Source organism: Rana temporaria, chromosome 3, assembly GCF_905171775.1.
Source record: "Rana temporaria chromosome 3, aRanTem1.1, whole genome shotgun sequence".
Classification (NCBI taxonomy): Eukaryota; Metazoa; Chordata; class Amphibia; order Anura; family Ranidae; genus Rana; species Rana temporaria.
In genome coordinates this window covers 192309673-192337509 of record NC_053491.1, presented here as the reverse complement: position 1 = coordinate 192337509, position 27837 = coordinate 192309673, and the positions used below count along the sequence as shown (strand labels likewise).

At 45.0% G+C, this 27837-nt stretch overlaps 1 protein-coding gene across 6 annotated transcripts in view; it reads left to right on the top strand.

Moving 5' to 3' along the window:
- The first annotated feature begins 371 nt into the window (after positions 1-371).
- The window catches only part of CNOT2 (CCR4-NOT transcription complex subunit 2), a 92586-nt gene continuing 65120 nt past the window's right edge, over positions 372-27837 (top strand). For 2 of the 6 annotated variants that reach the window (XM_040344008.1, XM_040344007.1), the window contains exon 1: positions 1050-1139. In XM_040344008.1, the coding sequence (XP_040199942.1) occupies positions 1065-1139 (75 nt within the window). In that variant the 5' untranslated portion in view covers positions 1050-1064. Of the gene's footprint in view, positions 542-1049; positions 1217-1360; positions 1587-23232; positions 23263-27837 lie in introns of those variants that run through there. The other 4 variants (XM_040344009.1, XM_040344012.1, XM_040344011.1 and 1 more) reach the window with 4 other exon arrangements.

The window sequence follows — 27837 nt, the reverse complement described above, 5'->3', positions numbered from 1 at the left end:
AACCTCCATTGTATTCTGACAGCAGAACTCCTCCATTACAGCGATCAACTCTACAGTGAATACAGTACAGTGATCAGTAACTGCCAATCAGTAAAAGTTTTCCAACATTCCCATTCAGCAAAAGTTGACCTAACAATCAACTTCTGACAAACAGGGATGGCCATAGATAGATAGATCAAAATTTGGTCGGTCACTACTGAACCATCTAAACCTTGATCCGTCTTTGGCCAGCTCTAGGTTCAGACCAAACCCAGAAGCAAACCTTCACTCCCATCAAATCCACACCCAATCAGCCATGGCCAGGGCATTCCCCGCCCCCACATAACAAAGGGGTGGGGATGCTTGCGACATCATTGATCTAATATGGCTGCAGCTGATTGGATGCCCAATTTGGTGGGAGAGTCAGCGTGCTTCTGGGTTTGGGCTGAACCAAACCTGTGCTCATTCCTAGACTTTAGGCTCTCGGACGGCTTCGGTAAGGTGGAGACGTAGTTCTTGCCTAGACGAGAAAGCCGCAAGCATGGGGCCGGGTGCCAGAAAGGTATTTTACAAATTTAACCCCCCCCCCCCCCCAAAAAAAAACATCTGTGTAAGGACTACTTTTACACTGCAGCTCTTGGTCGTTATCACTAAAGAGCTGCTTGTTTTTGCGGCGCTTTTTGGTCGCTAAATAAGGAGGGGTTAAAAGTGCCCGTGTTGCAGTGCTTCCCAAGCGCTGCCCATTCATTGCAATGGGTAGGGCGTTTTGGGAGCGCTAAACGCAGCATTCCCAAACCGCCCCAAAGATGCTGTTTGCAGGACTTTTCCTAATGTCCCGCAAGGCGCAAGCACACCGCCCCAGTGAGAAAAGACACACTGAAATGAATGGGAGGCTGTTTTCAAGCATTATTTAAAGGCTATTTCTAGCGCTAAAATGCCTAAAAACCGCTTCAGCGTGAAAGGAGTAGAACAAGAAGAGGAGAAACCTTATGGAAAGTTGCTGAAGGTTCACTTAGCATCGAGTTTTGCAAGAGATGTAATGGAAGTTGTTGGTAGCCTATGGGGGACGCCATTTGGACTTGCACATGCTGCTTCCTGCATTGCAGATTACTCAGGAAGCTGGGGATGGAAATGGAAGCAGAGCCTGCCTGGCACCTAGTGTAAGTTTTGCCAAGGTATGGAGATGTGTTATTTGTGAAGCAGTGGCAGTCCATAGTGAAGGTCCCGGAATGAGAAGGTGTGTATGGGCACAGGAAGGGACGGTAATATGAAATGTTATCGCTGAGTTTCCTCCCTCCGGCCTGGGAATGTGAATGAAGCCGCCAAAACAGCCGCAGCAGCTTCCTGCCCCCTTTTCCTCCTCCTCCTCTTCCCCCCGGCGCGCTCACACACACACAGGGGAACACCGGAGAGCGCCGTACCCGGACAAGCAGGCCTCTAGGCCCCCCTAGCCGCTTCCTGGTTACCAGCTGCCGTTGTCAGGGAGGGAGGAGAGGGAAAAGCGGGGGGGTCACGGCGGAGGGTCAAAGGGGAAAGGTCACCCACCCAGCATCCTCCGGGTTGGAAACACAGCCATCTTGCTTCTGCGAGACAAGAAAATTCATGCGGTGAGTGTTTTTATTGGGGTGTCCCGTCCCCCGGAATCCCCGTCCCCGGTCGCCCTGACCCTCTCCTCTGCAGGGGAAGGCCTGTGGCGGCGAGAACGGAGGCTGGGCGGCCGAGGGGGGAGAGGAGGGCCCGGGCGGCCGCCGATACCGCTTTTGTCTGCTTCTAGCCGGGCAATGGAGAGGGGAAGGGGATGGAGGAGGCGAGGAGAGCGGCGGGGAGGTGTAGGGAAGACGCTGGCCTGAGGTGTTCGGTGCCGGGGGGAGCCTTTAGGCCAGGGCGCAGGCTCGGTGCAGGCCTTGGAGTGACAGGCCACAACCAGACACCGGCCTTTCCTGGGAGGAGGCTCAGCTGTCACCACCTCGGTGTCCAGGCACCTTCTGCTGGCATTGCTATTGGCACAAACCATTGTGCTGCCCATCTCTGGAAGCACACAGCTCTGCAGGATGGAAGGTAATGGCCTGCAGGGCTGTCAGTGCTTCTCCAGGTAGCATCCTCTTTATATGGTGATCACAGGGTCTGTATGGATGGACAATGCTGTATCAGGGCTCTACTGTGATTTCTTATGTTATTGCCTGATCACACCACAGCCTGGCCACTATTGGGCTGATTTAAGGACATATGTATAATCAGGTTGCTTTTGTTTATGTAAATATATACCTTAACTGATGTTGATTTGATGGGACCTATAGATGGATCAAGGTTTGAACGGTTCAGCAGAGACCGTCCAAATTTCTATCCATCTATGGCCGTTCCTGTTTGGCAGAAGTTGATCGTTAGTTCAACTTTTGTTGAATGGGAATGTTGGACTGGTCTGAACCCAAGCTGGTCATTGGTGGATCAAAGTTCAGCAGTGACCAGACAAATCTCTATCCATCTATGGACATCCCTGTTTGACAAAAGTTGATTGCTAGGTTAACTTTTGTTGGAAAATGTTTCCTGATTGGCACCACTGTATTCTGACTGCGAAGGAGTTCCACTGTCAGAATGCACGTCTCAGTACGGAGAATTCCTTCACATTTGTATGGATGGAGGAATCCATTTTTTTTTTTTTTTTTGATCAACCAGCAAGTAAAAAAAGTCATCCATGGCCACCCTAAAGTAGTACTATTGGGATTACTTTTTTCATTATACCTTTTTTCTTTCTTTTTTTTTTTTTTTTTTCATCTCTTGTATTGCTTATCTCCTGCAGACTCTTTGCAGCCACCTCCCTTTTGCATACGTACAACTCAAGTAGTTTTAAATTCAAAATGTTTTTTTACCTTTTTAAAGTGGTTAAAAAAAGCTTTGTTTTTTTAATAAAGATAACAAACATGTTATACTTACCTGCTCTGTGCAATAATTTTGCACAGAGCAGCCCCGATCATCTTATGTGATTTCCCAGCCGGTGCTCCAGGTCCCTCCTCTTCATTGAGTGCCCCAGGAAATGCCTTGGGGGCACCCGTGCATTCTCGCTTCCGAGGCCCGCTGCTGAGACTCGGTCCCACCCCCCCTGCTTCCGTGTCACTGGATTTAATTAACAGCAGTGGGAGCCGCTGCACTCGTGCATGTTGCTAGATTGGATGGGCTCAGGTAAGGAAAGGGGGAGGTGTTCTGGGGGACAGCTGCGCAGCACAAAAGTTTTTTTCCCTTAATACATAGAATGTATTAAGTTTAAAAACCTTAAAGTGGTGTTCCTCTCGACCCTCCAAAAATTCACAGCCAGGTCTTTACTGCGCAAAGCGCTCCCTTACTGGTCCAGCAGCAGGGAAAAGAGGAGGGGGCTGGAGTTCCTTGCTGCAGTGAGGTCTGACGGAAGTGGGGACAAGGTAGCTGTCAAACACAGGTACCCGCTCCCCTCGAAAGGTGCCAAATGTGACACCGGAGAGGGAGGGAGCAGCAGAATAGTCAAAGTTCCACTTTTGGGTGGATCTCTGCTTTAAGGCTTTACAACCACTTTAACTTATTCTCTGTTTTAAAGTGGTTGTAAACATTTCCATAGACCCAGCGAAGTGACTGGTCTCAGGAGATGCAGAGATGTAACCAACCCTCCTACATAAGTTGTACATGTTTATCTGCAGTCTTTTCTAAATCTGTTCAAAGTGCTGACTTTACTAAGCTTTTATGTGCTTTCAGAAAAAAAGAGGAAGATACCCTAAGTTACCCTGCAGAGCTCTGAAAGCTGATTGGAGGGAAGGGAACCACTCTTCCGCACAGGAACAGTGCTGAGGTTGCCAATCAGCTGGAGCTTTCTCCCATGTCACCTGTTTTTCTCTTGGTGTCAGGAAAACTTGCCAGAGGTGATTCATGCTGATTGCAGAGGAACGAGGTAGCAGACAAAAGTGACAATTGGTGCTCTTAGCCCCCAACACACCGGTGTGACTTGTCATGCAATTTGATAGTTTTAAATCGCACCACAAGTCGTACCCTATTGTCTGCAATGGAAGCGGTCAAATCGGTGTGACTCCATTGGAGTCACAAAGATTTTGAAAGTAGTTCTTGCACTACTTTTTACAAGTTCAGGTCAGACTTGCATAGATATTTGTGCATGAAGTCACAGATATCTTCCAAGTAGTACAACCTTGAAATCGTGCTACTTCAAGTGAATTAACGTGATTTCAATGTCGTGATCGGTGTTACTGGGGACTTGATTGACAAATACACACTAGAGGGATACGCTTTCCTCATTTTTCCTGTCTGAGGTTTACAACCACTTTAGGGTAAAGCACTTCTCTAGCTTATTCTACCTATCCTTAAACATTTACCTCACACCTGTCACTGCTGTACTGGCTGCCACACCACTGCTCCACTTTCAGGTATCGCAGGAGATTCGAAGGCCAGTGGGAGCCATAGGCTTCCCCTGCTGTCAACTAAATTCCTGTAAATAAGAGGGCATGGCTTACTGACTCTGCATCTATCTATGGATGCACACAGCACGGCTTTGGACCATCTATGCACAAGTACCCTCTTAGCACCTGCCTTTTTAAGGGGGCACTCAGAGGAGGGAAGGTTAGGGACTGCTCTGTGCAATATCATTGTATAGAGCGGGTAAATATAACATAAGTAAGGGGTTTTTTTTTTCCCTCAAAAAACAAACAAACCCCATAAATTTCAGTCATGGTTGCATGGCATTCTTCAGGGTGGGTTCCCTGATGGTAACAGCAGCAGCCCATGCCTGTGTGATGTTTGTTTAAAATTACTGCTTGTAGCCTCCATCCTGTGTGACAGGAGGAAAATGCAGGAGCAGGAATTGCCAGACTGAGCTATGATAGCCAGGTTATTTTAATGAATGTGCCATATTTGAAATGACATGTTAAGCACTTCCCAGACTTTCTCTGTTTTTTTTTTTTTTTCCCCCCCTTCAATGGATATACTTCTCTGCCCCGTAAATCCAGCACTGATCTGGTGTAATCTGCCACTTGTCAGGTCCTGCGGCCTACATCTCTTCTTCTAGTGTTATTGGGAGCTGGCTGTCTTTTCCAGGTTCTTGCAGCACACCCTCCCAATGATGCTGGGCCAGGTCTTCCCTCCTCCAGCCCTTTGTGTGTAAACTTTGGTCACCTAGGCAGTTGGATTGGAATAAATACTTATAGAGCGCCGAATGCGAGTTGTGAAACTCGCGTCAGTTGGAGTGGGTACCTGTCAAAATCAGGTTTCCCGCTCTCCCCCTCTCTTCAAATGTACCAATTCTTCAAGCGGAGTGGGGGAAGAGTGGTTGGGCCGAGTCTGGCATTGTCTATGGGCGCAAATGCTGGACTCGGGAGCGTGTCTGCAAGGTAACCCCCCCCCCCCCTCCCGGAAAGAACGCTTCTCGGGGGGTTATATGATGTGGGGAGGAGCTACCAGCGCAGCCGGGGGACCCCAGTCCAGGATCAGGGGCACTCTGTACAAAACAAACTGCACAGTGGAGGAAAGTATGACATGTTTGTTATAAAAAAAAAAGCTTTACAATCACTTTAAAGCTGAACTTTGAACTTTTCCATTTTCAGTGGAGCTCTGCTTTAAGCTCAGGACATTTTGGCGATTGGTTATACATAGACTTTAAAAGTAATTTAACAAAATGTGTATTTAGACGATCTCTATTTCATCATTGCATCTCTTGTGTACATGACATCTGCTGTATTTCTCTATGCATTCCCCAATTTGGATACAAGGGGAGAATTTTTGCCTACCACTACATCAGCTTGGAATTTCCTTTTTTCTTCATTCCTCTGCTGTGGGATTTGTAGCAGACCAAACTATCTTATATCTGCATCTAGATTGTATTCCTAAATGATCCTGCTGTCATTGTGTCATATTGGATTGTATCCTTTAAAGAGGAAGTAAACCCTAATGGGTTTTACTTCCTTTTTGTTCCCATGAAAAGTAAAAGCATAATGGGCTAGTATGCATCGCATGCTAGCCCATTATGTGGCACTTACCTGAAAACGAAGCCCACGCTGTCCCCGCTGGTGACTGCATCCATCTTTGCCCTTCTTCCTTTCGGCTCTTTGATAGGCCAAAGCTGTGTGACGTCAATACCGCGTATGCGGGTTGGGGCCATCAGTCACGGCTCTTGCGAGTGAAGTAACAGCACGAAATGTACAGCAAATATCTCCTAAATGGCGCACGTTTAGGAGATATTTCCACTACTTATAGGTAAGCCTTAGTCTAGGCTTGCCTATAGGTCAAAGTCGCAATCAGAGGTTTACAACCTCTTTAAAGTGGTAGTAAACCCATCCTGTTGCTATTTCCACCACTAGTTGCTCTGTGTTAAACGCTTCCTACCTTATCCCTTTCTGTGCAATCTGTCCTTTTCTTATCAATGACGTAATCGGCGCATTCGCAGTTAATCACGTTTTGTTTTTTCCCAAGGCAGGCTCTTCTTCTTGCGGGAAAATTGGTGTTAACATGCCTGGGCTGCATCATTTGCACGGCGTCGGCTCTGAGATCCCGCAAGATTGTTTGCCATTCATAAGCAGAGCCTTTCACCCAAAAGTGGAACTACCGTTCATTTGTCTCTCCCCCTCTGGTGCAACAATTGGCACCTTTTCAGGGCAGAGGGGCGTGTCTGGGCTGCTACCCGTGCCATCACCATGGGGCTCCCTCCTCTCCCTGTCCCCGGGCCAGTAGGAGAAAGGAGCGGGTCTCGCGTATGCGCTGTAGGGTTCCCGGCATGAAGCCTTAGCCGCAATGGAGGCGGCAGCACCCAACAGATGATCGAAACATCAGCTGCGGTGCCGACATCGCTGGACTCCAGGACAGGTAAGTGTCCTATTGTTAAAAGGCAGCAGCTGCAGTATGTGTAGCTGCTGGCTTTGAATTTTTTTTGGGCGGAACACCGCTTTAACCTGGCAGCGAGCGTGTGAGATTAGGGACATGGAAAGGGAGTAAGGGCGGAAGTTATAACAGTGTTGAAGTCAGCGTGGCTGCAGAGGAAAATTGCCTTTTGGCCCTTTTTTTTTTATTTTTATTTTTTATTTATTTTTTTCATATTGAATTATTCTCAGCAATATTTCTCCCATTGTGCAAGTCTGTCTCTGTGACTTAAAGCTTTTCATACACTTTTTACGTAGGTTTTTTTGACCCAAATGAACGATGTCCCTCACGTGAGGCCGCTGTATGTAGCTGAGGCTACATACAGCAGAACGCATTGTTCCGGGTTTGAGCCTTCCTGTCTCATACTTCCTGTCTCATACCCGGAATACTGTCGCGTCTATAACAGCGGTGTTCAGCCATTCAGAGAAAGCAATATATTCTAGCAATGAATACAAAGCTTCCCCTGATTGGCAGAGTCAGTGAGGTGGACTGATGATATCTCAACCTCTGACTCAGCCAATCGGGGGAAGCTTTGTATTCATTGCTATAATACACTAGGAATCGACCGATTATTGCAGGCCGATATCTGCATTTTCTGAAAAATCTTCATTAATCACTAACTAGACTGATTATTGCTTCAAGGGGTTTTTACCGTGGTGATGCAGGCATCACCCCAGTACCATTCTTTAGAGGATGGTCGGCAGCCGCTCGGCTGTTATTACAAGCAGCAAGAGGGGACATCGGACCCCCCACTCCTTCCGCCGCTCGCCCGATCTTTCCCGTCCCATCGGGAGGCCCCAGCAACCAGCCGGCTGACCAAAGACCCAAACAAAGCCAATGCTTCGTCCTCGAATCTAGTAACTGATCCCTTCGTAAAGAGTACCTGTCACTGCCTATTACTGTCACAAGGGATGTTTACATTCCTTGTGACAGCAATAACACTGAAGTGTAGTAATTATTTTTTTATTTATTTTTTATGTACAGAATATCGGCACCGAAAAAATGATATTGGTTGATGCCTAGAATACACCGCTTTCTCTGAATGGCTGAGCGCCGATCATATAGACTGTGTTTTGGGTATGAGACAGGAAGTCTCTGCTCCAACCTGGAACATTCAGCTACATACAGTTTTTATACCGCACATCCAGCTGCCTCACAAGATGGTGAGAACATGGTTCATTTGGGCCAAGCTCGTCCAAACAAACTATGTAAAGTATATTAAAAGCTGGAGTTCAGCTTTAATGCTACCCATAAAAGGCTTTTGAACACAAATGGTTAGGCCAGCCATACAAGTTTTAAATTCTCTTCATCAGGCCCCACAAGCTGAATGGGAGAAATTGCACAATTCCCCTATCCACAAGAATCACCCCTGCCAGCTGTTGTGTTCAAATACCTGCAGCACCTGTGGCTGTTTGAATACCTGAACAGTAGTAGTGGTTTTGTGCTGCCCTAGGCCTGATTAAACTTGTGCACCCCCTAATTTAATTATGACCCACCCCTTCCTCTTAAGTTTACATCCCTTTCTGTTTAAGACCCACCCTAAAATGTTCGAGTGGGGACACTAGTTCAGGGTGGCAATGGATTCTTTTTAATTTGCATAGATTTCCTCTCACTTCCTGTTTAGCTATGGGGGCAGGAAGTGAAGGCAAAGGACAGGGATGGTAAAAAATAAATTGTCGGGCTATAACCCCTCCTTACTCTATCTAAAATGGGAGGAAAAAAAAGTGTTGCCTATAGTTCTACTTTAAGCACAAATTTCTGATAATTTTATGGAGAGGACGAAGAAGATATAACCATGCCAATGGTGCAGCAGAATACATATAACACAGTGAGGAAGGTTTGTGGTCCAGGATAAGACAATCAAAATTAGAAACGACACCCCCCACAGTTGTGGAATGCTGGCTACCCGCATATCGGAAGCGGTGCGGCTGCTTTATGGGGGCGCTGGACTAATTTGCCTCTTAGCCCAGTCCACCCCATAAGACTGGCGCTACACTAACAGTGTAGCGCAAGCTGGCGGGGACTCTTTTCTGTGCTGCCCTAGGCATGTGCCTTGTTGGCCTAGGCCAGGATACAGCATTGCCGAACAGTGACTGCATCTGACAAGAAAAAATGTGACTCAAAACTTCTAAATCGGGGATATGCAATTAGCGGACCTCCAGCTGTTGCAGAACTGCAGCCTCCATGAGGCATAGCAAGACTCTGACAGCCACAAGCATGACACCCAGATACAGAGGCATGATGGGACTTGTAGTTTTGCATCAGCTGGAGGTCCGCTAATTGCCTATCCCTGTTCTATAGGCCCCATGGACACTGGGGGGTTGATTTACTAAAGGCAAATTCACTCTGCACGGCAAGTGCGCTTGAAAGTGCAGTTGCTGTAGATTTGAGGAGAAGCTCTACTGATTTTATCATCCAATCATGTGCAAGCATCTCTGAGTTGAAGGAGGGGGGGGGGGGGGAGAATTACTTGTCATGTGTACCAGGTACGGGGCTGGCCATACTTGGATTGAAATTTTGCTGGTTCAGTGGGGACAGATTTCCCGTTTTTTTTTTTTTTTTTTTTTTATCGATTTACTGCCAGCAGCTACAGCCAGTAGCGGTAATCATTGTGTACTGCCAGCTGAGAAGGCTTCCTGCACCTGTGGTGGAAGGAAAGACAATCAAGTCATCTATGGGCTACTTGGGTGTCAAAAAGTAGGCCCCTTTCACACGATCGGACTGTTCAGGTCCGTTTGTCAGTTTTTACGGCGTAACTAAACGGCCGCTAAATGCAGCCCTATGGAGCGTCGGATTTCAGCGGCGACATGTCCGCTGACACCCAACCCGATCCGCCATGGACGGATGGGGACCTATCGCCATCTGTCTGATTTTGGCGGATCAGGTGAAATCTGATGAAAACAGACATTCTGTCCGTTTTCATCAGATCTCCCCATAGGAGACAGCGGTGCAGTACCAGCCCCTCCCCGCTCAGTCAGCAGAGAGGGACTTGTCATCCGCCGGCTCAGCGGAGAGATCTCCTGCTGAGCTGGCGGACTCCATAGCGACTGAGTCCACCTGTGTGGAAGAGGGCATATGCCACGTTCCTTATGCTTTTTATTCTTAGATTTCCACTTGCTGTTCCCACTAGTGGCTAGTGAGCTGTAGATATAGCAATTATTTGTAAAGGTTCCCCATGTTAATAAGGTTGAAAAAGGCTGTATTGTAGGCTCTTGCATTACATGTAGACAAGGCTGATATGAAGGCAATGAGATGCAACCACTGAAAAGGTCTTCTGGCTGAATAATATATAATGCTGAATGGCATGTGCGCTATTTTCTTCAAATGTAACGTTTCTCTTTGTTGCGTTATACTGAAGTAGATACTTTTTCTGCATGAAAAGGTGCTCTTTACTTGCAGCATGGGTGCTTATCCTGTGGCTCTCCAGCTGTTGCAAGAACTACAAGTCCCATGAAGCATTGCAGGGCTGACGGTTACAAACATGACTTCCAAAGGCAGAAGCATGATGGGACTTGTAATTCCACAACAGCGGAGGGCCACAGGTTGAGCACCCATGACTTGCAGTAAGTGGGAACCTCTTTGCTTGCTTTACGATTACGTGAAAGCCACTCTCCACTTGTATACGGCACAATCTTTTGTTGTTTTCATGTAAAGTATACCTGTTCTGGAAGAAATGGTAGGGCTGCTTTTACTGACCACCAATTGAAAATGCTGGTTACCTGGCCAAGTCATGCCTATGGAAAGTTACTTCTTCAGTGAGAGATATGGAACATGCACAAAGCAATAGAAGGTTGAAAGATCAGGATTTGTCATGGCTCATCTCAATTTGTTCCTGGTCAGTGGTTTAGATCTATCATAGTAAACGCATCAGTGGGATAGCCAGGCAATTTGCATTGTTGGCAGTGGCAGCCTTTGTGTTTCTTTTATGACAGAATATAAAGCGGAGCTTATGCAGCTGGCCTGGTTGGTGTGATCCATTTTGCAGCACAGTGCTCTTCAGATTCTCATTGACTTGCCAGTTGAAATAAAGGTGCACATCAAGGTTTTTTATTTTAGAACAGAAACTGCTCTAAAATCTGCCCGACTAAAGGCGCTTCATTACGTGTTTTGCAGGGATCCACCTCTGTGCTGTCTGTTGCACTGCTGCATAAACTGTTTCCAACAACTATCTGCAGGATATGGACTCATTAATCAAGTTTTATAATGGTTCTTTATATACGATATGCAAGCAAGTCTGAAAGGAGAATTAAAAATTTGGAGGTTTCCTACTGGGATTATTGCTCCCAATACCATTACTTTGATTCTGTTGCTCTTTAAACAACTAACCAGTTGAAATGTTGTGGGTTGCACTGATGGGCGGCATGGATGGGCACTTATAGGTGGCACAAACATACTAATAGTATGTGCTGTACTAATGGATGCCAATCAGTGCCAAACAATAATGCCTGCCAATCAGTGATGCCCATTGTGGGCACTGATTGGCATCCATTTGTGATTGTCATCCCCGGTGGTCTAGGGTGGCATACATGTGGTGGGCATCCCTGGTGGTCCAGTGTGGGCATCCTCGGGGGTGCTGTGCTGATAATCGATAAGCACAAACCCCCCCCGTCCGAGGAGCAGCTGATCGGCTCTCCTCTACTCGTGTCTGACAGATGCGAGTGAGGAAAAGCCGATTACCGGCTTTTCCTGTTTACATCGTGATTGGACACGGCTGATCAGGTGGTAAAGAGTCTCCGTCGGAGACTCTTTACTTAGATCGGTGTTGCGGGGTGTCAGACTGACACCCTGCAACAACGATCGCCGTGATGCGTCATATGACGTCCACTCAGGATATTGAAACCACTTTGCCAGCGTCTTTTTGCATAAGGCGGGTGGCAAGTGGTTAATCAACATAATTGGCAATAGATGTAATGCTATACTGAGGGAAAAGAACACATTTGGCCTCCAGAAGCTGTTATTACCCCTGTTCCGTCAGAATTGCTGATTAGGTAACAAAGTGACGTTCCGTCAGGTGTGCATGCGTTCCGCCGCTACCAGGTTTGCTCATCTGATAGAACACCTGCAGTCAGAAGGCAGCAGACGTCTTATTACACCCAGCTACGTCTTGAATTTTTACAGTAATTTTAGCAATAAAGCGAGCGTATATTCACATCTGTGATGCTGTTTGTATGTTTCATTTTGAAAGCCTAAAAGTTTAGTGCGGGTGTACCAACATGGCCTCCGCCACCTTCCTACTACTGGCATCCAGCTTCTCTTTCAAAATGTTACATCCGAACAGCATCACAGATGTCAACATAATATATTTATATACGTTCCCTTTATTGCTAAAATGACTCTGAAATTCAGACATGGCTGGATGTTGAAAGATCTAGTTGTGGTTCAATTTGTGGGCTCACAGTCTCCAAGTACAATTTGATATGATACACAATTCATAGCTGACTTTATGAAAACAAACGGCCCAGGCCCAAGAGCCGCATAGCAGCCCCAATCCATAATATTTCTATCGCCATGCTTTACAGTTGGTTTGAGAATTATTCTTTTCATATGCCGTTTTGGTTGGCACCAAACATGTCAACTGTTACTGGCCAAATAATTCTATTTTTGATCAATTTTCAGCACATTGTTCCAGAAGGCCTGTTCGTTGCCTTTTTGTGTTCAATAGCAAACTGATGTTTTCCCGCTAATCTTTGAAACGGCAGAGACTTTTGTATCCTATAAGATGTGCGTGCGCACATTGACACCAGCTGTTGCAAATGTTACTGATCCTGCAATGAAATTTGAATGTTTTTGAAGACTAATTTTAGCATCAAGATGCCAGCTCTTGGGCTACATTGATGGGCTGGCCAGTTCTGGGCCAGTTGGCAGTTGTTTAACATCTCCACCACTACTGTGTTATTTCTTTACGTTTGAGTGATTTTAAATGATAGTTAAATGATATGCATTACCTGACTCGGAAGAATCCACAGCCTTGTTTCCAAGAGCCTTCTGGAGTTCTTGATTTTTGTATAGTGATGCCAAACACCCCAATAACAGAAAACCAGACCCAAGTTTTTCTCTTTAGCATGTTTGTTTTGTTGGACTCTTAAGGTGAGTCGCAGGTCTTTCCCCTTATTGGTTCTGAGTCTTGCCTGCTGGGTTTATGGACCTAATTTAGAAAGTGGCCTGGGAAATATTGTCCAGCCTCTGAAGTATCTTGCTCTGAGTCGTATGGATCCACTCTGACTTGCTGCACCTTCCTTTCAGGTGAAATTGTAGGGTGTATGTTTGTCTCCCCACATGTTCAGCAGGTCAAGGATGGCTGTTTCCAACATTCGGAGTACAAGTATAATTATATTCTAAACGCCTTATACATTTATTGTGTGTGTGTGTGTGTGTGTGTGTGTATACAATTTTTTATTTTTTTTATTTTTCAGTTATGTGTTGGAACAAACATACACGGGGTGCTTATAAGGGTCACCCTCTATTCATGGGTTTTAAACTTCCTTCCCCAAGCCCTAATTCATATGAGATCAGTAATCTGTGAATGGGCTGTATGTTTAACCCCTTTAGTGCGTGTGGGTAAAACGAATGCCTGAACACTATTTTGCAACTTTGACGTGTATCAAAATTCTTTTGATTGGTACTAGTGGTTTCAACGGATCGTAAATGATCCATGATCCGAACGAGTCACCATATGCGGATCAGCACACCACGTGATCCGCGGAGCTCTGCTGCTGCCTCGGCCATAGGAAAGGCCGCGGCTTTGGCCTAGCTCCCGGAGCGGCGGTCATCTTGGTCCACCCGGCGGCGGCCTAGGTGAGCCTAGAGCGGCGTGCTGATGTCATCACCCGGCCTCAACTGCACGAGTCCGGCTGGCTTCTCTGGTAAGACTAATCAAGCACTAATCTTCCTATACAGTGGGGGGAGATGTGGACCATATTACAGTCGGGGGAGATGTCTGTGGAGATTACAGTGGGGATTATATATGGTGGTGATCCGAAAAATTTATGTGTTATAATTAATTGAAATTAGTCGATTGATCGATTTTTTTTTTTTTTTTTTTTTTTTTTATTTTTTTTTTAAACAAAAAACAAAACGATTAATCGAACACGAAAATTTTAATCAGTAACAGCCCTAAAAAAAACCTAGTAGTGTGTGCTCGGCGTTTTTTCTTTTGGTGGTAAATAGTAACTCTCCTGTGTTGTGCGGGGTTGTTGTTTGTTTGTTTGAAACTTGGCACAAAATGGGCAAAATTAATTTGACTGTATATATTTTCTGCTATTACCGAAATTTACCACCAAAATGTATTTCTCTGCCTGACGATCGCAGCGATACAAATATGTGTGTTATTTTGTTACTGAAACCAAAGATTAGGTAGGAGGGGCCACTAAGAAGATCCCTCTGCTAAATGGACATCGTATCTGACCACATCATAATTATATCGTACACAAAAAGAACCCCAACAATGAATTAAAGGACTTTCACTGTACTATTGAAACATTAAAATCATCTCAATGACCTAGAAAAACGTGTAAATATGTAACAGAATTGTAGGAAAAATTTCCTTGTGATAATGTTGTACGTTTATCACCCTACTGCAGCTGGGTGGTGATTGGCTTGTGGTAACTTCACTTCAACGCAGGTGCGTTTGAAGGGTACTTTGCGGCTTCAGGAAATTTAGGGCTATCCTCACTGCAAGTTGGAGGCAGTGACACAAGGCTCTCTTCCTTTCACTGTTCAGCCACCCTATTTACTACTCTACCAGCATTCAAGAGACATGAGATTATTGTTCATTGAGATGATTTTAACCTTTTTTGTACAATAAAATTCTTGATATTTTATTTCAATAGCACCGTCAAAGTCCTTTTAACCACTTCATGACCGCCCACTGTATATATACGTTGACACTTTAAAGATGGATATCACGGTAACGGCAGCAGCAGCTGCCACAACCGAGGTAGCCATCTTTTCAGTGGGCGGTCGTGTTTCCTATAATGGTGGTCTCTGCAGCGGATACGCCGCAAGATCCCCTTTATTGATGGCAGGAGAGGCGCCCTCCGCCGCTTATCGGAGCCAGCGGTAGCGGCGGAGGCGATCGGGTCCTTCACATTGCTGGGTATGGATACGAGTGAGGGCAAGATGGCCTCCACCATCTCCATACAATAGTGGAAGCAACATCAAAACGTCACTTCCGCCCATACCTCCTTTTTTGTATTTATTTATTTTTTTTATTTATTGCCTTTAGACCTGGTTCACACTGGTACGATTTGAGATGTCAAATCGCATCTCAAATCGGCGGCATTTGTCGGCAATGGCACTGTCCTAATCGGTGCGACGCCGCATCTGCGGCACTGCACCAATTTCCTTTCCTGTACTACTTTTTGCGATTTCGGGCCGCGATTTACATTGACATCTGTGCACAAACCTGCACAGATGTCTCTGAAATCGCGTCCGAAATCGGGACTGACAAGCGGGAGTGAAATCGTGCAAGTTCAGATGAACTCGCACGGCTTCACTCCCGCAGCCCAGTGTGAACCTGGGCTTAAGTTCAAAAATTAGATCTGAGGTCTTTGATCCCAGATCTCATATTTTAGAGGACTAGGGGAGGTTTAGATTCCTTGTAATAAAAATAAAGGTGACCCAAATTTTAAAAAAAAAAGTTTAAAATCAATAAAATTTAAATAAAAAAATGATTTTTTAAAGCGCCCCGTCCCGATTAGCTCAAGCACAGAAGCGAACGCATATGAAAACTGTGTTCAAACCACACATGTGAGGTATCGCCACGATCATTGGAGCGAGAGCAATAATTCTAAGCCTCCTCTGTAACTCGAAACAAGCAACCTGTCGCATTTTCTTTTTAAACGTCGCCTATGGAGATTTTTAAAGGGTAACATTTTGACTCTAATTCCACAAGTGGGCGCAATTTTGAAGCGTGGCATGTTGGGTATCAATTTAATCAGCGTAACACAGGGTTTGACCAAATCCGGGCACCCGGTCGCAATTGCGATTGGGATTAGCGACCTGGCGCCCGGGGAAGGAAGCTTAGGCCTGCAGAAGGCTGCAAAGCCGCGGCCTGAATTGCCGGCGTCTCTGTGCGCCCCCCATCTCCCCGGCCATGCGATCGCGGCGGCCGGTAATTGAGGCCGCGGCTTTGCGGCCTTCTGCAGGCCTAAGCTTCCTTCTGTGATCTGGCGCCATTTTGTGGTGGCCGTTGGCATGACCGACAAACCAGAAATTCTAATGGAGCTTCCCCAGTGTTTTTTACGGCCATCTTCTTCCCTCTATTTGGAACCCCCAAACATTATATACCGTGTATATATATATATATATATATATATATATATATATATATATATATATATATATATATATATATATATATATATATATATATATATATATATATATATATATATATATATATATATATATATATTTTATTCGAACACCCTAGAGAATAAAATGGCGGCCATTGCAATACGTTCTGTCACACCGTATTTGCGCAGGGGTCTTACAAGCACACTTTTTTTGGGCGAAAAATACTTTTTTTTTTAAAATAAGACAACAGTAAAGTTAGCCCCATTTTTTTTTATTTATTTATTTTTTATTTTTTTTTATTTTTTTTTTTTAAATTTTTTTATTTGTAAAACAGGGATAAGGCCGCGCGGGCCGACAAGCAAAAGAAAATACATCAGTACACACAGTGCACGCAGTGCATCGAGTCACACTTCAACAGAACACATTGCATTAGAAACATTGCTACCTTCCCCCTCGGAAGCCCCCCCCGCGGGCCGCCAGCGCCGGTAAGGGCCCGCGTCCCCGGGGGAAGGCCCGAAGGCCGCCCCGCGCCAACAGCCCGTGGCGGCCCCCAGGGAAGGGGAGGAGGAGCTCCCCAGCCTGCGGTAAAACATCATAGCAACATGCTCGGACCGCGCAACCGGCCCCAACTTTTCTTTTTATACAGGAGGGCCCCCAGGTGGGGGTCGTGAAAAAAGTTCAAGGGTAGAGGAACAGAGCAGAGGTGTAGCTCGGAAGAAGGAGAGGGAGAAAAGGAGAGCGGTCGAAGATAGGGAAAGAGAGAAGGGAGTAGGGATTAATTCTTCTAGTCGCCCGCCCCTCCGTAGGGAGGGGGGGGGGGGGAGTCTCGCATGTAGCGCTCCGCGCAAGCACGGAGCCGATCAGGGACTGGAGGGCATCCGCCCACAGGCATATGTTCACACGTCCGTTGATTTTTTTTTTTTTTTTTTTTTTTTTTATTATATATTGTGAAAGATAATGTTACGCCAAGTAAATTGATACCCAACATGTCGCGCTTCAAAATTGCATCCGCTCGTGGAATGGCAACAAACTTTTACCCTTTAAAATCTTCATAGGCGACGTTTAAAAAAAGATTCTACAGATTGCATGTTTTGAGTTACAGAGGAGGTCTAGGGTTAGAATTATTGCTCTCGCTCTACCAATCTTGGCAATACCTCACATGTGTGGTTTAACTACTTGCCGACCAGCCTCCGCAGTTATACGGTGGCAGGTCGGCTCCCCTGCGCGAGAGCCAGTAGCTATACGTTGCTCCCTGAAGCGGCCACTAGGGGAGCGCCCCCCGCTCGTCCCTGATCCCGACACGAATGCCCGGCGGGTGCGATCACTGTCGGGCACCCGCGATCGCTTGTTGCAGAGCGAGGACCGGGAGCTGTGTGTGTAAACTTGTAGACACTGAGTCTGGAAAAACAGGCTCGGTCCTTAAGTGGTTAATTAGTAGTTGGGGTTCTTTTTGTGTTTTATTTGTACCCATAGTATATATTTTTTTTTTTATTTTTTTTTTTTGGCACTAACAGACATTTTATACCAATTTACAACATGCATACCTTGACCCAGACCCTGATCTTTGACCCTGGCAATTGCCTGGATATAACCTTGATCTATCTCCTAACCTCCACTCCCAGTATATATGCTGTATCTTCTTCTTGGAGGGACATGCATATCTTCCAGAGGAAGTAATTGCAGGGGCAGGCTCACAGTGGCTGATCACTGTGATAGCCAATCAAAGGCCATCACATCTGTTTGGGGGAACCAGAACTGGGAATCCCAGGGCTCTGAGTGAGAGCCAGCGTTTTCCCAGCACAGAGAGGTACGCATAAATGTGGCCCTACAGGGGAAAAAACCCAGTCCGTTGAGGCCTCATATAGGTGTACCAACAGCGGGAAGTGACTTGAGCCACCAGGAGGTGCTTGCAGGCTGTCAAATTGGGACAAGCAATGCAGCACCTTGTGGCATAAACACATGGGACTCATTCATGGTCTAAGAGTCTCGACACCCGTGTGAATTGGGCCTAAAAAAAAAAAAGGGGGGGGGGGTGTTTTAACACATTAGCTGAAGACAGATTTGATGGGCTTACTGTAAATAGTTTCATGTTTTGAGTGCCTTTTCGGGCTGAGATCACACTTATGTGAATTAGATGAGGGTTTCCCTGCATCCAATTTGCATGACAGGAGACTGTGACTGGCTCTCAATGAAGCCAGTTCACACACCTCCGGGGCGGCCGCTATCTGCATTGGAAAAGGGCACTGTGCGTCTTTGGCTCAATTTTTTTCAGGTGCAAATTCAGGCAAAATTTCTGATTTGTACCTGAATTGATATGCAGGGACACGCACCGGATTCCTGCTGTGAGCTGTAGCAACATCAGTGTGAACCCAGCCTTATGCCCCGCACACACAATTGTTTTTTCCGTCGGCATAAACTCTGATGGGTTTTTCTGACGGAATTCTTGCATACACACGGACACACAAAATTTCAACCGTCCAAAATGCAGTGATGTGCAACACTAAGATGAGCCTAGAAAAAATAATTTCACCGAGCATGCGTGTTTTTTCTCTGTCTGAGTTCCATACAGACGAACGGAATTTCTGATAGAAATTTTATAAAAATAAAAAGTCTGATGGGGTATACACGGTCCGGAATATCGTCTGACTTTTTTCATCAGAAAGTTCCGATTGTGTGTACGAGGCATTGGGGTTTCTTAAAAAAAAAAAAAAAAAGTAGTGAAGGAAGGCTGGGTTCACACTAGCTGTGGCTCACAGCAGGGGGTCCAGGGCGTCCCCGTGTTCCGTTTTCAGGGGTGAATCGGACCTGAAAAGCCAAAAACGCACAGGCCCCCTTTTCCCCCAGTGTGGGCAGTGCCCATTCCAGAGGTGTGTTTAAAGGGCTCCATTGAGAGCTGTTCACTCTCCTGTAATGCGAATTGGATGCTGCCCCCCACATCCAATTTGTGTAAGTGTGAACCCAGCCTAAGTGACATACATTATGGAGCCTGCCAGCTCCCATATTTTGTATCCTGAAAAGTTATTTAATGGAAAAGAGTACCACTCCAAGCCCTGCGACCTATGCTGTGCTGCCGCCCTGTAGCACGGACAGGTGCAGACTGTGCGCTGATCCGTGGAAAAAAATGACTAAGCATCTATCCATGATGTGAAACATGTTAGCTTTTTTGTCCACCTTCTACCATTGATTGCAGTGTTGCATGAATTTTTGGATGTTGTGCAGCTTTGGATTTTATCCTTCATTTTGTTTCAATAATTCAGAGTGCGGCAGTCCAGGAACATTTCTTTTTTTCCACTGAAAAGTTCTTTGTAAGCCTCCCAAGTGATTTGTGTTCACACCATCCTTTTATCTTTGTGTCATAAGCTAAGCAGCATTGCTCAGTGTTGATATGGAAGGCAGTGTTTTTTTTTTTTTCTATTTACATCTTGGGAATGTCAGACACTTCTCCTTTTAGAAATTTTATTTTCTGATATGTTTCTATCATGTACTGTACATTAGCGCTTCTTTTTTTATAGTACATATGCATTGCTCCTGAATTGTAAATATCTTGGTACAGAGACACAGGCTTTGTATATGGATGTGTCACAAGTGAATTCACTCTGGGTAATCTAAAGGCTCTTAAACAATCTTGTTGTGATAGACTAGCGTGTGTGTGTTGGCGCGCTTTCGTTGCATATTTATTTGATTTAGTCAAGGAAGAACTCTGGATTCAGAAATAGCATTTTACAGGCATACCCCACTTTTAAGTATACAATGGGGTTTATTTACTAAAGCTGGAAAGCGCAAAATCGGGCTCACTTCTGCATAGAAACCAATGAGCTTCCGGGTTTTATTACCAGGCTTAATTGAACAAGCTGGGGTTAGAAGCTCATTGGTTCATATGCAGAAGTGAGCCTGATTTTGTGCTTTCCAGCTTTGGTAAATAAACCCCAGTGGGGAATGCCTGTAAATTACATTGCTATAAATATGAGCATCTATATTAGTTTTAAACCTATACCTTGTGTGTGTGTGTGTGTGTGTGTGTGTGTGTATAGCTGCTGAAATCTACCCTCAATACTTGGAACTAGTACCCCTTGTTAATTCCATGTGGGTTTACAGCTTGACATGGACGTGAATGGCTGTACGCCCCTGTACTGGTGTAACACTGATGCTTCACTGCATGGGTGTTAAAAAAAAAAAAAAAAAAAAAAAAAAACCCTGGTGCCCAGTGTGCAAACCCCTCCCCCTTATGTGCTCTTATACAGCAGGCCAGCTGCTCAGCATGGGACATAGAAGACCGTAGTTAGTAGCAGAAATGACTACAGTGATTTCCAGCTTTCACGTGTGTGTGTGTGTGTGTGTGTGTGTGTGTGTGTGTTTGTGTGTTTTTATATATAAAAAAAAAAAAAAAACTGATTCATTTACATTAGCCAGGCAAACACTACATTATTTTATTCATTTATGTGCCCAAGTAATGTTTTAAGTCCCCTGTCACGGATGCTGTCTGATCAGGAAACCCTTATTTCCATCCGTCTATCAGATCGGATGAAAACGGACAGGCGGATCAGTTGTCATCCAATCTCCCATAGAGGAGAGCGGGGCTCTGACAGGTCTGTCTCTGCACAGTGAGCTCATCCGCCTGCTCAGCGGAGATCACTGGATCGATCCCTGCTGAGCAAACGGAGTCTGTCAAATCGCACATGCCCGTTGTGAAAAGGGCTTAAAGGGTCACTAAAGGAATTTTTTTTTTAGCTAAATAGCTTCCTTTACCTTAATGCAGTCCTGGTTTCATGTCCTCATTGTTCGTTTTTGCTTTTAATGTTGCTGTAAATCCTCTCTGTTCTGGACACTTCCTGGTTGCCTGTTTCCTGATAACCACAGTACTGGGAGATTTCTCACGGTGGTCACTAATGTGATTATTGTGTGTAAAACGAAACTGGATTGGTGCTGAGGAGTTTTAGACAAAGTATCACTGCTCTCTCTTGGCTGACTGCCCTCTAGTGGCTCTCTGTACATCAGAGAACCAGCAAACAACAGCAAAAACGAAACTACACTGCAGGCACATTATATGATTGTTTTTTATCTATTTTTTAATCATTTTTAAAAGGAATCAGTTAACTATTATGTCTCTATGCCCTGTAAACAATCATTTCAGCTAAAAAAAAAAATTCCTTTAGTGACCCTTTAAGTACTCACTGGTTCTGTCTCTGAGGAGAGAGGAGGCTAGGGCTGGGGGGTGGCTTGCTTGATCCCAGGTCAAAACAGACACCATGCTGGTGTCCTGCCGAAAAAGGTCCTCCGGCGGATTATGCACCCCTGTACTGCGCAGGCACATCGCTTGCCTCCGAAGATAGCTGAACATGTAGAGCTGAGAGTCGGCTCTAGACGGCGCCTGCGCACACCAAATTGTGCTACACTTCTGCCATCCAGGCTCATTTCTTACCATCCCTGTGGCCATGGAGGATGTTAAAACAAAGGGCCAGGAGGCCATCCGAGCGAAGCGAGGTCCACGCAGGCGCTGTCTAGAGCGGACTCTCAGCTCTACATGTTCGGCTATTTTCGGAGGCAAGCACCGCGCCTGCGCAGTACAGGGGGGCATAATCCGCCGGGGGGAGGGGGGACACTCGCAGGCAGAACATCGGCAATGTAAATTGATCTGCGTATGTGCAGCTCAGTTTATATGCTGGAGAAGACAGTGAGCTTTTATTACAGAAAAACCTTGCATGTCTCTTCTGCAATAAAGAGCTTACCTGTTCAGATTGACAGCGGAACTTTAGTTCGGTTATAATGCCTTGAGGGTGTAGGTTTGTGTTTTTTTTTTTTTTTTAATGTACACAGCCCTGGCTGGGAACATGCTTCATGGGAGGCTCCATAGGGCTCTGTAAGAGTAAGGAGCCACCCCTAGAAATTTTTACTAGCACTGAGTGGACCAGCTGAATCCAGAGGCTGGTACAACCTGCAGTACATCAGGAATTGGGTAAGTATTGTTGGGACCGGTTCACTGCACAATTTCTGAGTTCTGGATGCATTTCTGCATGGGCATTTTTTCAATTCAATAGATTTTTATTAGGCCTCTTTCACACGGGCGGATAGAATGGTGCTTTTAGCTGCGGTTTTTCTAATTTTCTACCGCAGCTGAAAGCACACAATGCTTTCCTATGGCCCCATTCACACACTTCATTTAGCTGCAGTTTCGTTACATGCGGTTTGGTGCAGATAGAAAAAAATAGATTTCACAGGCTTTGCGCAGCTGTCCGCAAATAACTGCAGGTAATTGTGGTGATTTTTGTCAGCTGCGGATAGCAGTGTGAAGGTGGGGAAAAAATAACAGGAAGCACATCATAATCGCTAGGTATTACCTGGGAATAACACAGGAAGTTGATTAGAGGAATAAAGGAGAGGGCAGCATGGCGATGGCGGCAAGAGATCTCACATGAGGCCATAATAGCCCTTGTCCATGACTGACCAGAGCTTTATGGGTAGATCAAGGGACAAAAGCTGTGGGAGTGACTATACTTTCCTAACCGCCGTTAAACGCAACTGCACGAAAACGCATGTAATCGCGGTGTGCAAATGCAGCTGATCGCTGTGCCTGGAGTCTTGATGTTCACATAAAATATTCACGCTTTTATCTGCGGCAAAACAGCCGCCCGTGTGAAAGGCGCCTTAAAGGTTAAATAACATTAGTAGGGATACAAGTGATTTCATTACAGATTTTTTTTTATTTTTTTTTATTACATCCCAGGAAAGAAAATAAATTGCAAAAAAAAAAGGGGGTTGGGGATAATCAATATAATCAATAGAAGCATGGGCATTTTTGTGTGTGTGTCTGTGTGTTTTTTTTATTTTATTATTATTATTATTATTATTATTATTATTATAATTATTATATATCTCTGTCATCTCAATTGTGGACAGAGAAACAGCTAGATTTAGCATCATTCTATCAGAGGGTTCATGTCATTTTTGGTTTAGCATTGATGACTATCATGAATTTCTGAGTTGGGTTTGATTGGGTGCGTTACACTCGCCCATTGATCTGCAACCATTGGGTGACTCTGTCTTGTCCTTGTCTCCTCAGGACAGACTCATCTTCTGGCTGATCGGACTGTTATGTATCCTGATTTGGTAAATGTTTTTGCTATTATCTAGGCCCTGTCAGAAACCTCATGCTCCTGATGAAGCAAACAGTGTTTCATAAAAAAGGCCTTGAGATTTGTTTATCTTTTTGTATGTTGATTGTTGCACAAACCTTATCAGCTTTGAAGAAGAAAGTGTCTACTCTATCGAAAAGGAAAGTGCAAGAATGTTTTGTGTATTTCTTTTGAATCTTTTTCTTTGTAATAAGACATGAGTATATGTGTGTGTGTGTGTTATATATATATATATATATAATATATAGTTGCAGACATGTGGGTTTATGATGCGTTTTGCTACGTTCCAGATGTGTTCCCTATAGAAAAATTGCAGCCATGGTAAACGCTGTCCATGCATTTTTGATGCCGAATAAAAAACAAACATACTGTAGTTTATCTGGTGTGAAGTTTAAAGCTTTTAACTTTGAGACGGTTTTCTATCGCTTCTTGTTCTGGTAAAATGGTCCCTGAGATGGAGGGCTGAGATCTTTCCAGGGAGGCATATAGATATTGATAGCAGTGATCATCACCTACAAACCTTTCTGTCCTTTTTACCGGAGACAGGAAAAAAAATTTGGGATTTATTTCTACTAGAAATGTTCTTACTGCTGGTTAATCAGACTAGCTAAAATGTGAATGTCAAAACATTAGTCTCATAGAGCATTGGTTTGCCTTTGTGTAAAAGGAACCCTGTTCTGTAAAATCCATATGGCCATGTTGAACAAGGCCAACATTCTGTTTAGCCAGATCTGTGATTTGGACTTGCAGAGTAAGGAGGTTAGGCCTAGTGTATGTGTATCCTTCCTTGTGTATGGAAGTTCGGGTATTGTATCCATAAATTCCTTGCTGTGTATGGTTTTGTAGTTTTAGGCACAAGCCACTTACCAAAAGGCTGGAATAAAGTAGGCCACTGTGTAACTGATCTCCCTGCCTGTTCTTGCCTAAAGAAAAAGCATCTTTGATATTTCCCCTCCTTTTTCCTCATTTACAGCCGGATACATTACCTCTTTCTAGTATGTTCCAAGGTATGTTAATTGTGACCAGCAGTGGTGGTTTCAGGTTGCATTTTTTTTTTCTAGATGGACTTTTGGTGTATTTGGTGGGGCCTCCATACTGTTGAGGAATTTTGTATACTCTTTAGAAATATTGTGCCATAGTGTTCTAGTTTATATGATCTTGTCTTGTATTACTTCAACACTTTTTGAAAGCTCTCACTGTAGGGGGTGTTTTTTTTGGGGTCTTGTGTTCTATGGTATTGGTACAGGTGGGGGGGGGGGGCGGACTATGGGTACACAGCATGTGCCTTCTCTTTTCGCAATATATTCTAGATAAGCTTGGGAGGGATATAAAAAAAAAAAAATGTAATGCTGGCTAGCACTTGAATCGCTGCCATTAATAATCTTATGGATGTTACGCTATGCTTTACCAAGTAACAGGAGACACGATTGTGTTGAATCATTTCATAACTAGAGGGTTAGGAGAGCTTGCTTATGAGTGCTTACATTCTAAAAGGTAGGAGCAGGTGATACAAAAGTGTAATAACCGTAGGGCTTGATGGGAAAATCATCATGGCTAGATTTACTATCTATGGGCAGGCTGATTGTATCCAGGTCGATTTTCCCAGAAGACACAATGGCTCGGCGGGAGGGATTCCATCAACATGCACTGTTGATGGGGTAATCAAGTGATTTTTCTTTTAGCAACCGGTGGTTGTCGTAAAGAAAATCGCATCATCTATGGCATCTTTTTTCAAGGATCACTTAAAGGCGAACTGAGTGTGAGATGGCCTGATTAGGGATGTTAGGGGCCCTGAAGAAATCCTGGAAGAGATCATGCAAGGGGGTGATGAGGGAGCTAGAAAGCAGGTTCTTGGGAGTAGCAAAGAGGACAGTTTGGGAAATGGTTTATTTTGCAGGGATGGATTTGTAGTCTGTCTCCTGCGTAAAATAGGGTTTTTTGCTATGTTTTATCGAGATTCTTTTGCTTCCTGTTCCATAGCCAAACAGGAAGTGCAAGAAAATTCCTCCAAAGTTGGAGAATCCATGGTTATCACCAGAATTGGTGTCCCAATCGCGACAGTGGGAGTCAGGATCCGCCAGGTGCCTGGACTGACACCAGTCTCGGCCTCTCAGCGAGCTGCAGCTGAGACCTGGACGCTCCCCAGCTCAGCGCTCCAGTGAGCGTGGCGGAGCAGAGAGATGCTAATTGACTGTCAGCAGCTCTCTGCTCGGGGAGCTGTGAGAACCGAGCCATCGACTATGTTCATTTGCTCGGTTCTTAGTGTAGAGGCGCCGGGGGACGGATGCAGCATCTGACTGACTGCTGCATCCACCTAGGTAACCCCCAAACCTATAAACCCATACTTCTCTTTTAACTCCCCTCCATGTTGGCCTATGTGAGCTTACAGACATAAAAACCTCCAAACCCTGAAAATGCCTATAGTGGGCATGGACATATGACTAACATGGAGGGGCTCACAATGGTTCAAACGCCTGTAGGAGCAGCAGCAGCTTTTTGATGCAGTGTGTATGAGCATTTAAAGTGTAACGCCAGCCAATCTCCTTTTGCCCGTTCACCTTTTTTTTACCTGCTTAAGCACTTTTATAATTTTTTAGAATTGCCTAAATCCACCATCTGTGTCCCCAGTAACCTGGCGCTGGAGGTGGGCCCACACCAGCTGATCCCCTTGTGCTACCCTCATCACTGCAGTCTATTGTGAATCCTGAGAGGACCCAACTGCTGTACAGGCAATAGGAAGTTTTTGATGTGGACACCCAAAGAGGGATCTCTACACCTGCATACTATACCCAATTCATTATTTGAAGCAGCAGTGCTGAAATGTGACGGCACGAAGATGCTAAATGCTACTGATCTATATAAGGTTGTAAACCGATGCTTTATACCAATGTTTATTGTTGAACCATGAAAAATAACAGTGCATTTTAAATTTATTGCATGGTGTTCCGCCTAAAGCCCAACTCCAGGTTAATCCGCCACAAGCTGTGTATTTGGCCCCAATAGACTTCAATGAAAGCATCTGGCGAAACGCATATTGCGTGTTTCTTTTCTCTAATATCTTTCCATTGGCTTAAATAAAAACAAAAAATAAAAACCCTGAAACATGTCCGATGCTCAAGTGTGAATGCAGTCGGAGTGTTTCAACTTTTTATTTTTTATTTTTAGGCCTGAATGTAGTGGTGGTGGTGTTCAATACACAGGCACTTTACATTCCATAACTTTGATAAATCTGACCCTCAGTGTAGCCATATGATAAACATCTGCTGGGCAAGGTTTTGTTTCAGTAGTATTCATGGGAATCTAAACAGTTCCTGGCTATAACAGGGTCGCTTTTATGTAATAGTCAGCAGAGTTTTCCATGTTGACAAAATATTCTACCCAGTGATTTCTCAGTCGTCTAGTTATGGATGTTCCCCTCTGTCTTGACTGTTGAAGGTGTCATAATGGTCTAGCTGGAGCCCACTAAACAATATAGAAGGTGCCAGCCAGCGAGCGGTCCGCAGCTAGACTGTAATAGGAATCGGACAGTGAGCAATAATTTGTCTTGCTGTTTTATAAATACCATCACGTGTGTGTGTGTGTGTGTGTGTGTATACAAATAATTTTTATTTTTTATTTTTTTTGCAAACAATTCTGATGTGTTTTACCCAAGACATACATTTTTTTAGATCCCAATAGCATACACATTTTGTGTGTTTTACAAATGGGTTGTAAAATACTCAACTGACATTAAGCCCAGGTTCACACTGGGTACGATTTGCTTCGATTTGAGATGCGATTTCACTTGTGAAATCGTATCTCAAATCAGCGGCATTTGCCGGCAATGACACTGTCCTAATCGGTGCGACGCCGCATCGATTTCAAAAAGTAGTTCCTGTACTACTTTTTGCGATTTAGGACCGCGATTTACATAGACATCTGTGCAGGAACCTGCACAGATGTCTCTTAAATCGCGGCCGAAATCGGGACTGCCAGCGGGAGTGAAATCGTGCAAGTTCAGCTGAACTCTCACGGCTTCACTCCCGCAGCCCAGTGTGAACCAGGGCTAAAGCAGAGTTCCTCCCAAAAATGGAACTTCTGCTTTTCGGACCCCCCCCCCCCGGGTGTCACATGTGGCACCTTTCGGGGGGGAGCTTGGGGGTGCAGATACCTGTATTTGCACCCACTTCCCGGCATAGACTCCACACCTTCCACCGCCCCCCGCTGTTCTCTGCGAAGCGTTGTTCCCAGGAGAGAGCGGGGACAGTTACGATGCGCCGCAGGGAACCGGGCAGTAAAGTCGCAACGCTTCACTTCCTGATTCCCTCACCGAGGATGTCTCGGCTGCCGACATCGTGGCCGCGCTGGACAGGTAAGTGTCCCTTTTTTTAAAAGTCAGCAGCTGCACTATTAGTAGCTGCTGGCTTTAAAAAAAAAAAAAAAAAAAAAAATCGGGTGCACCTCCACTTTACTTTTACTTGCAGGATCCTTTAAAAAATAAATAAAGTGTGTGTGTGTGTGTCTTCAGGCAGAGTGCTGATATTGTCGGCCATATTAAATTAATGCATTC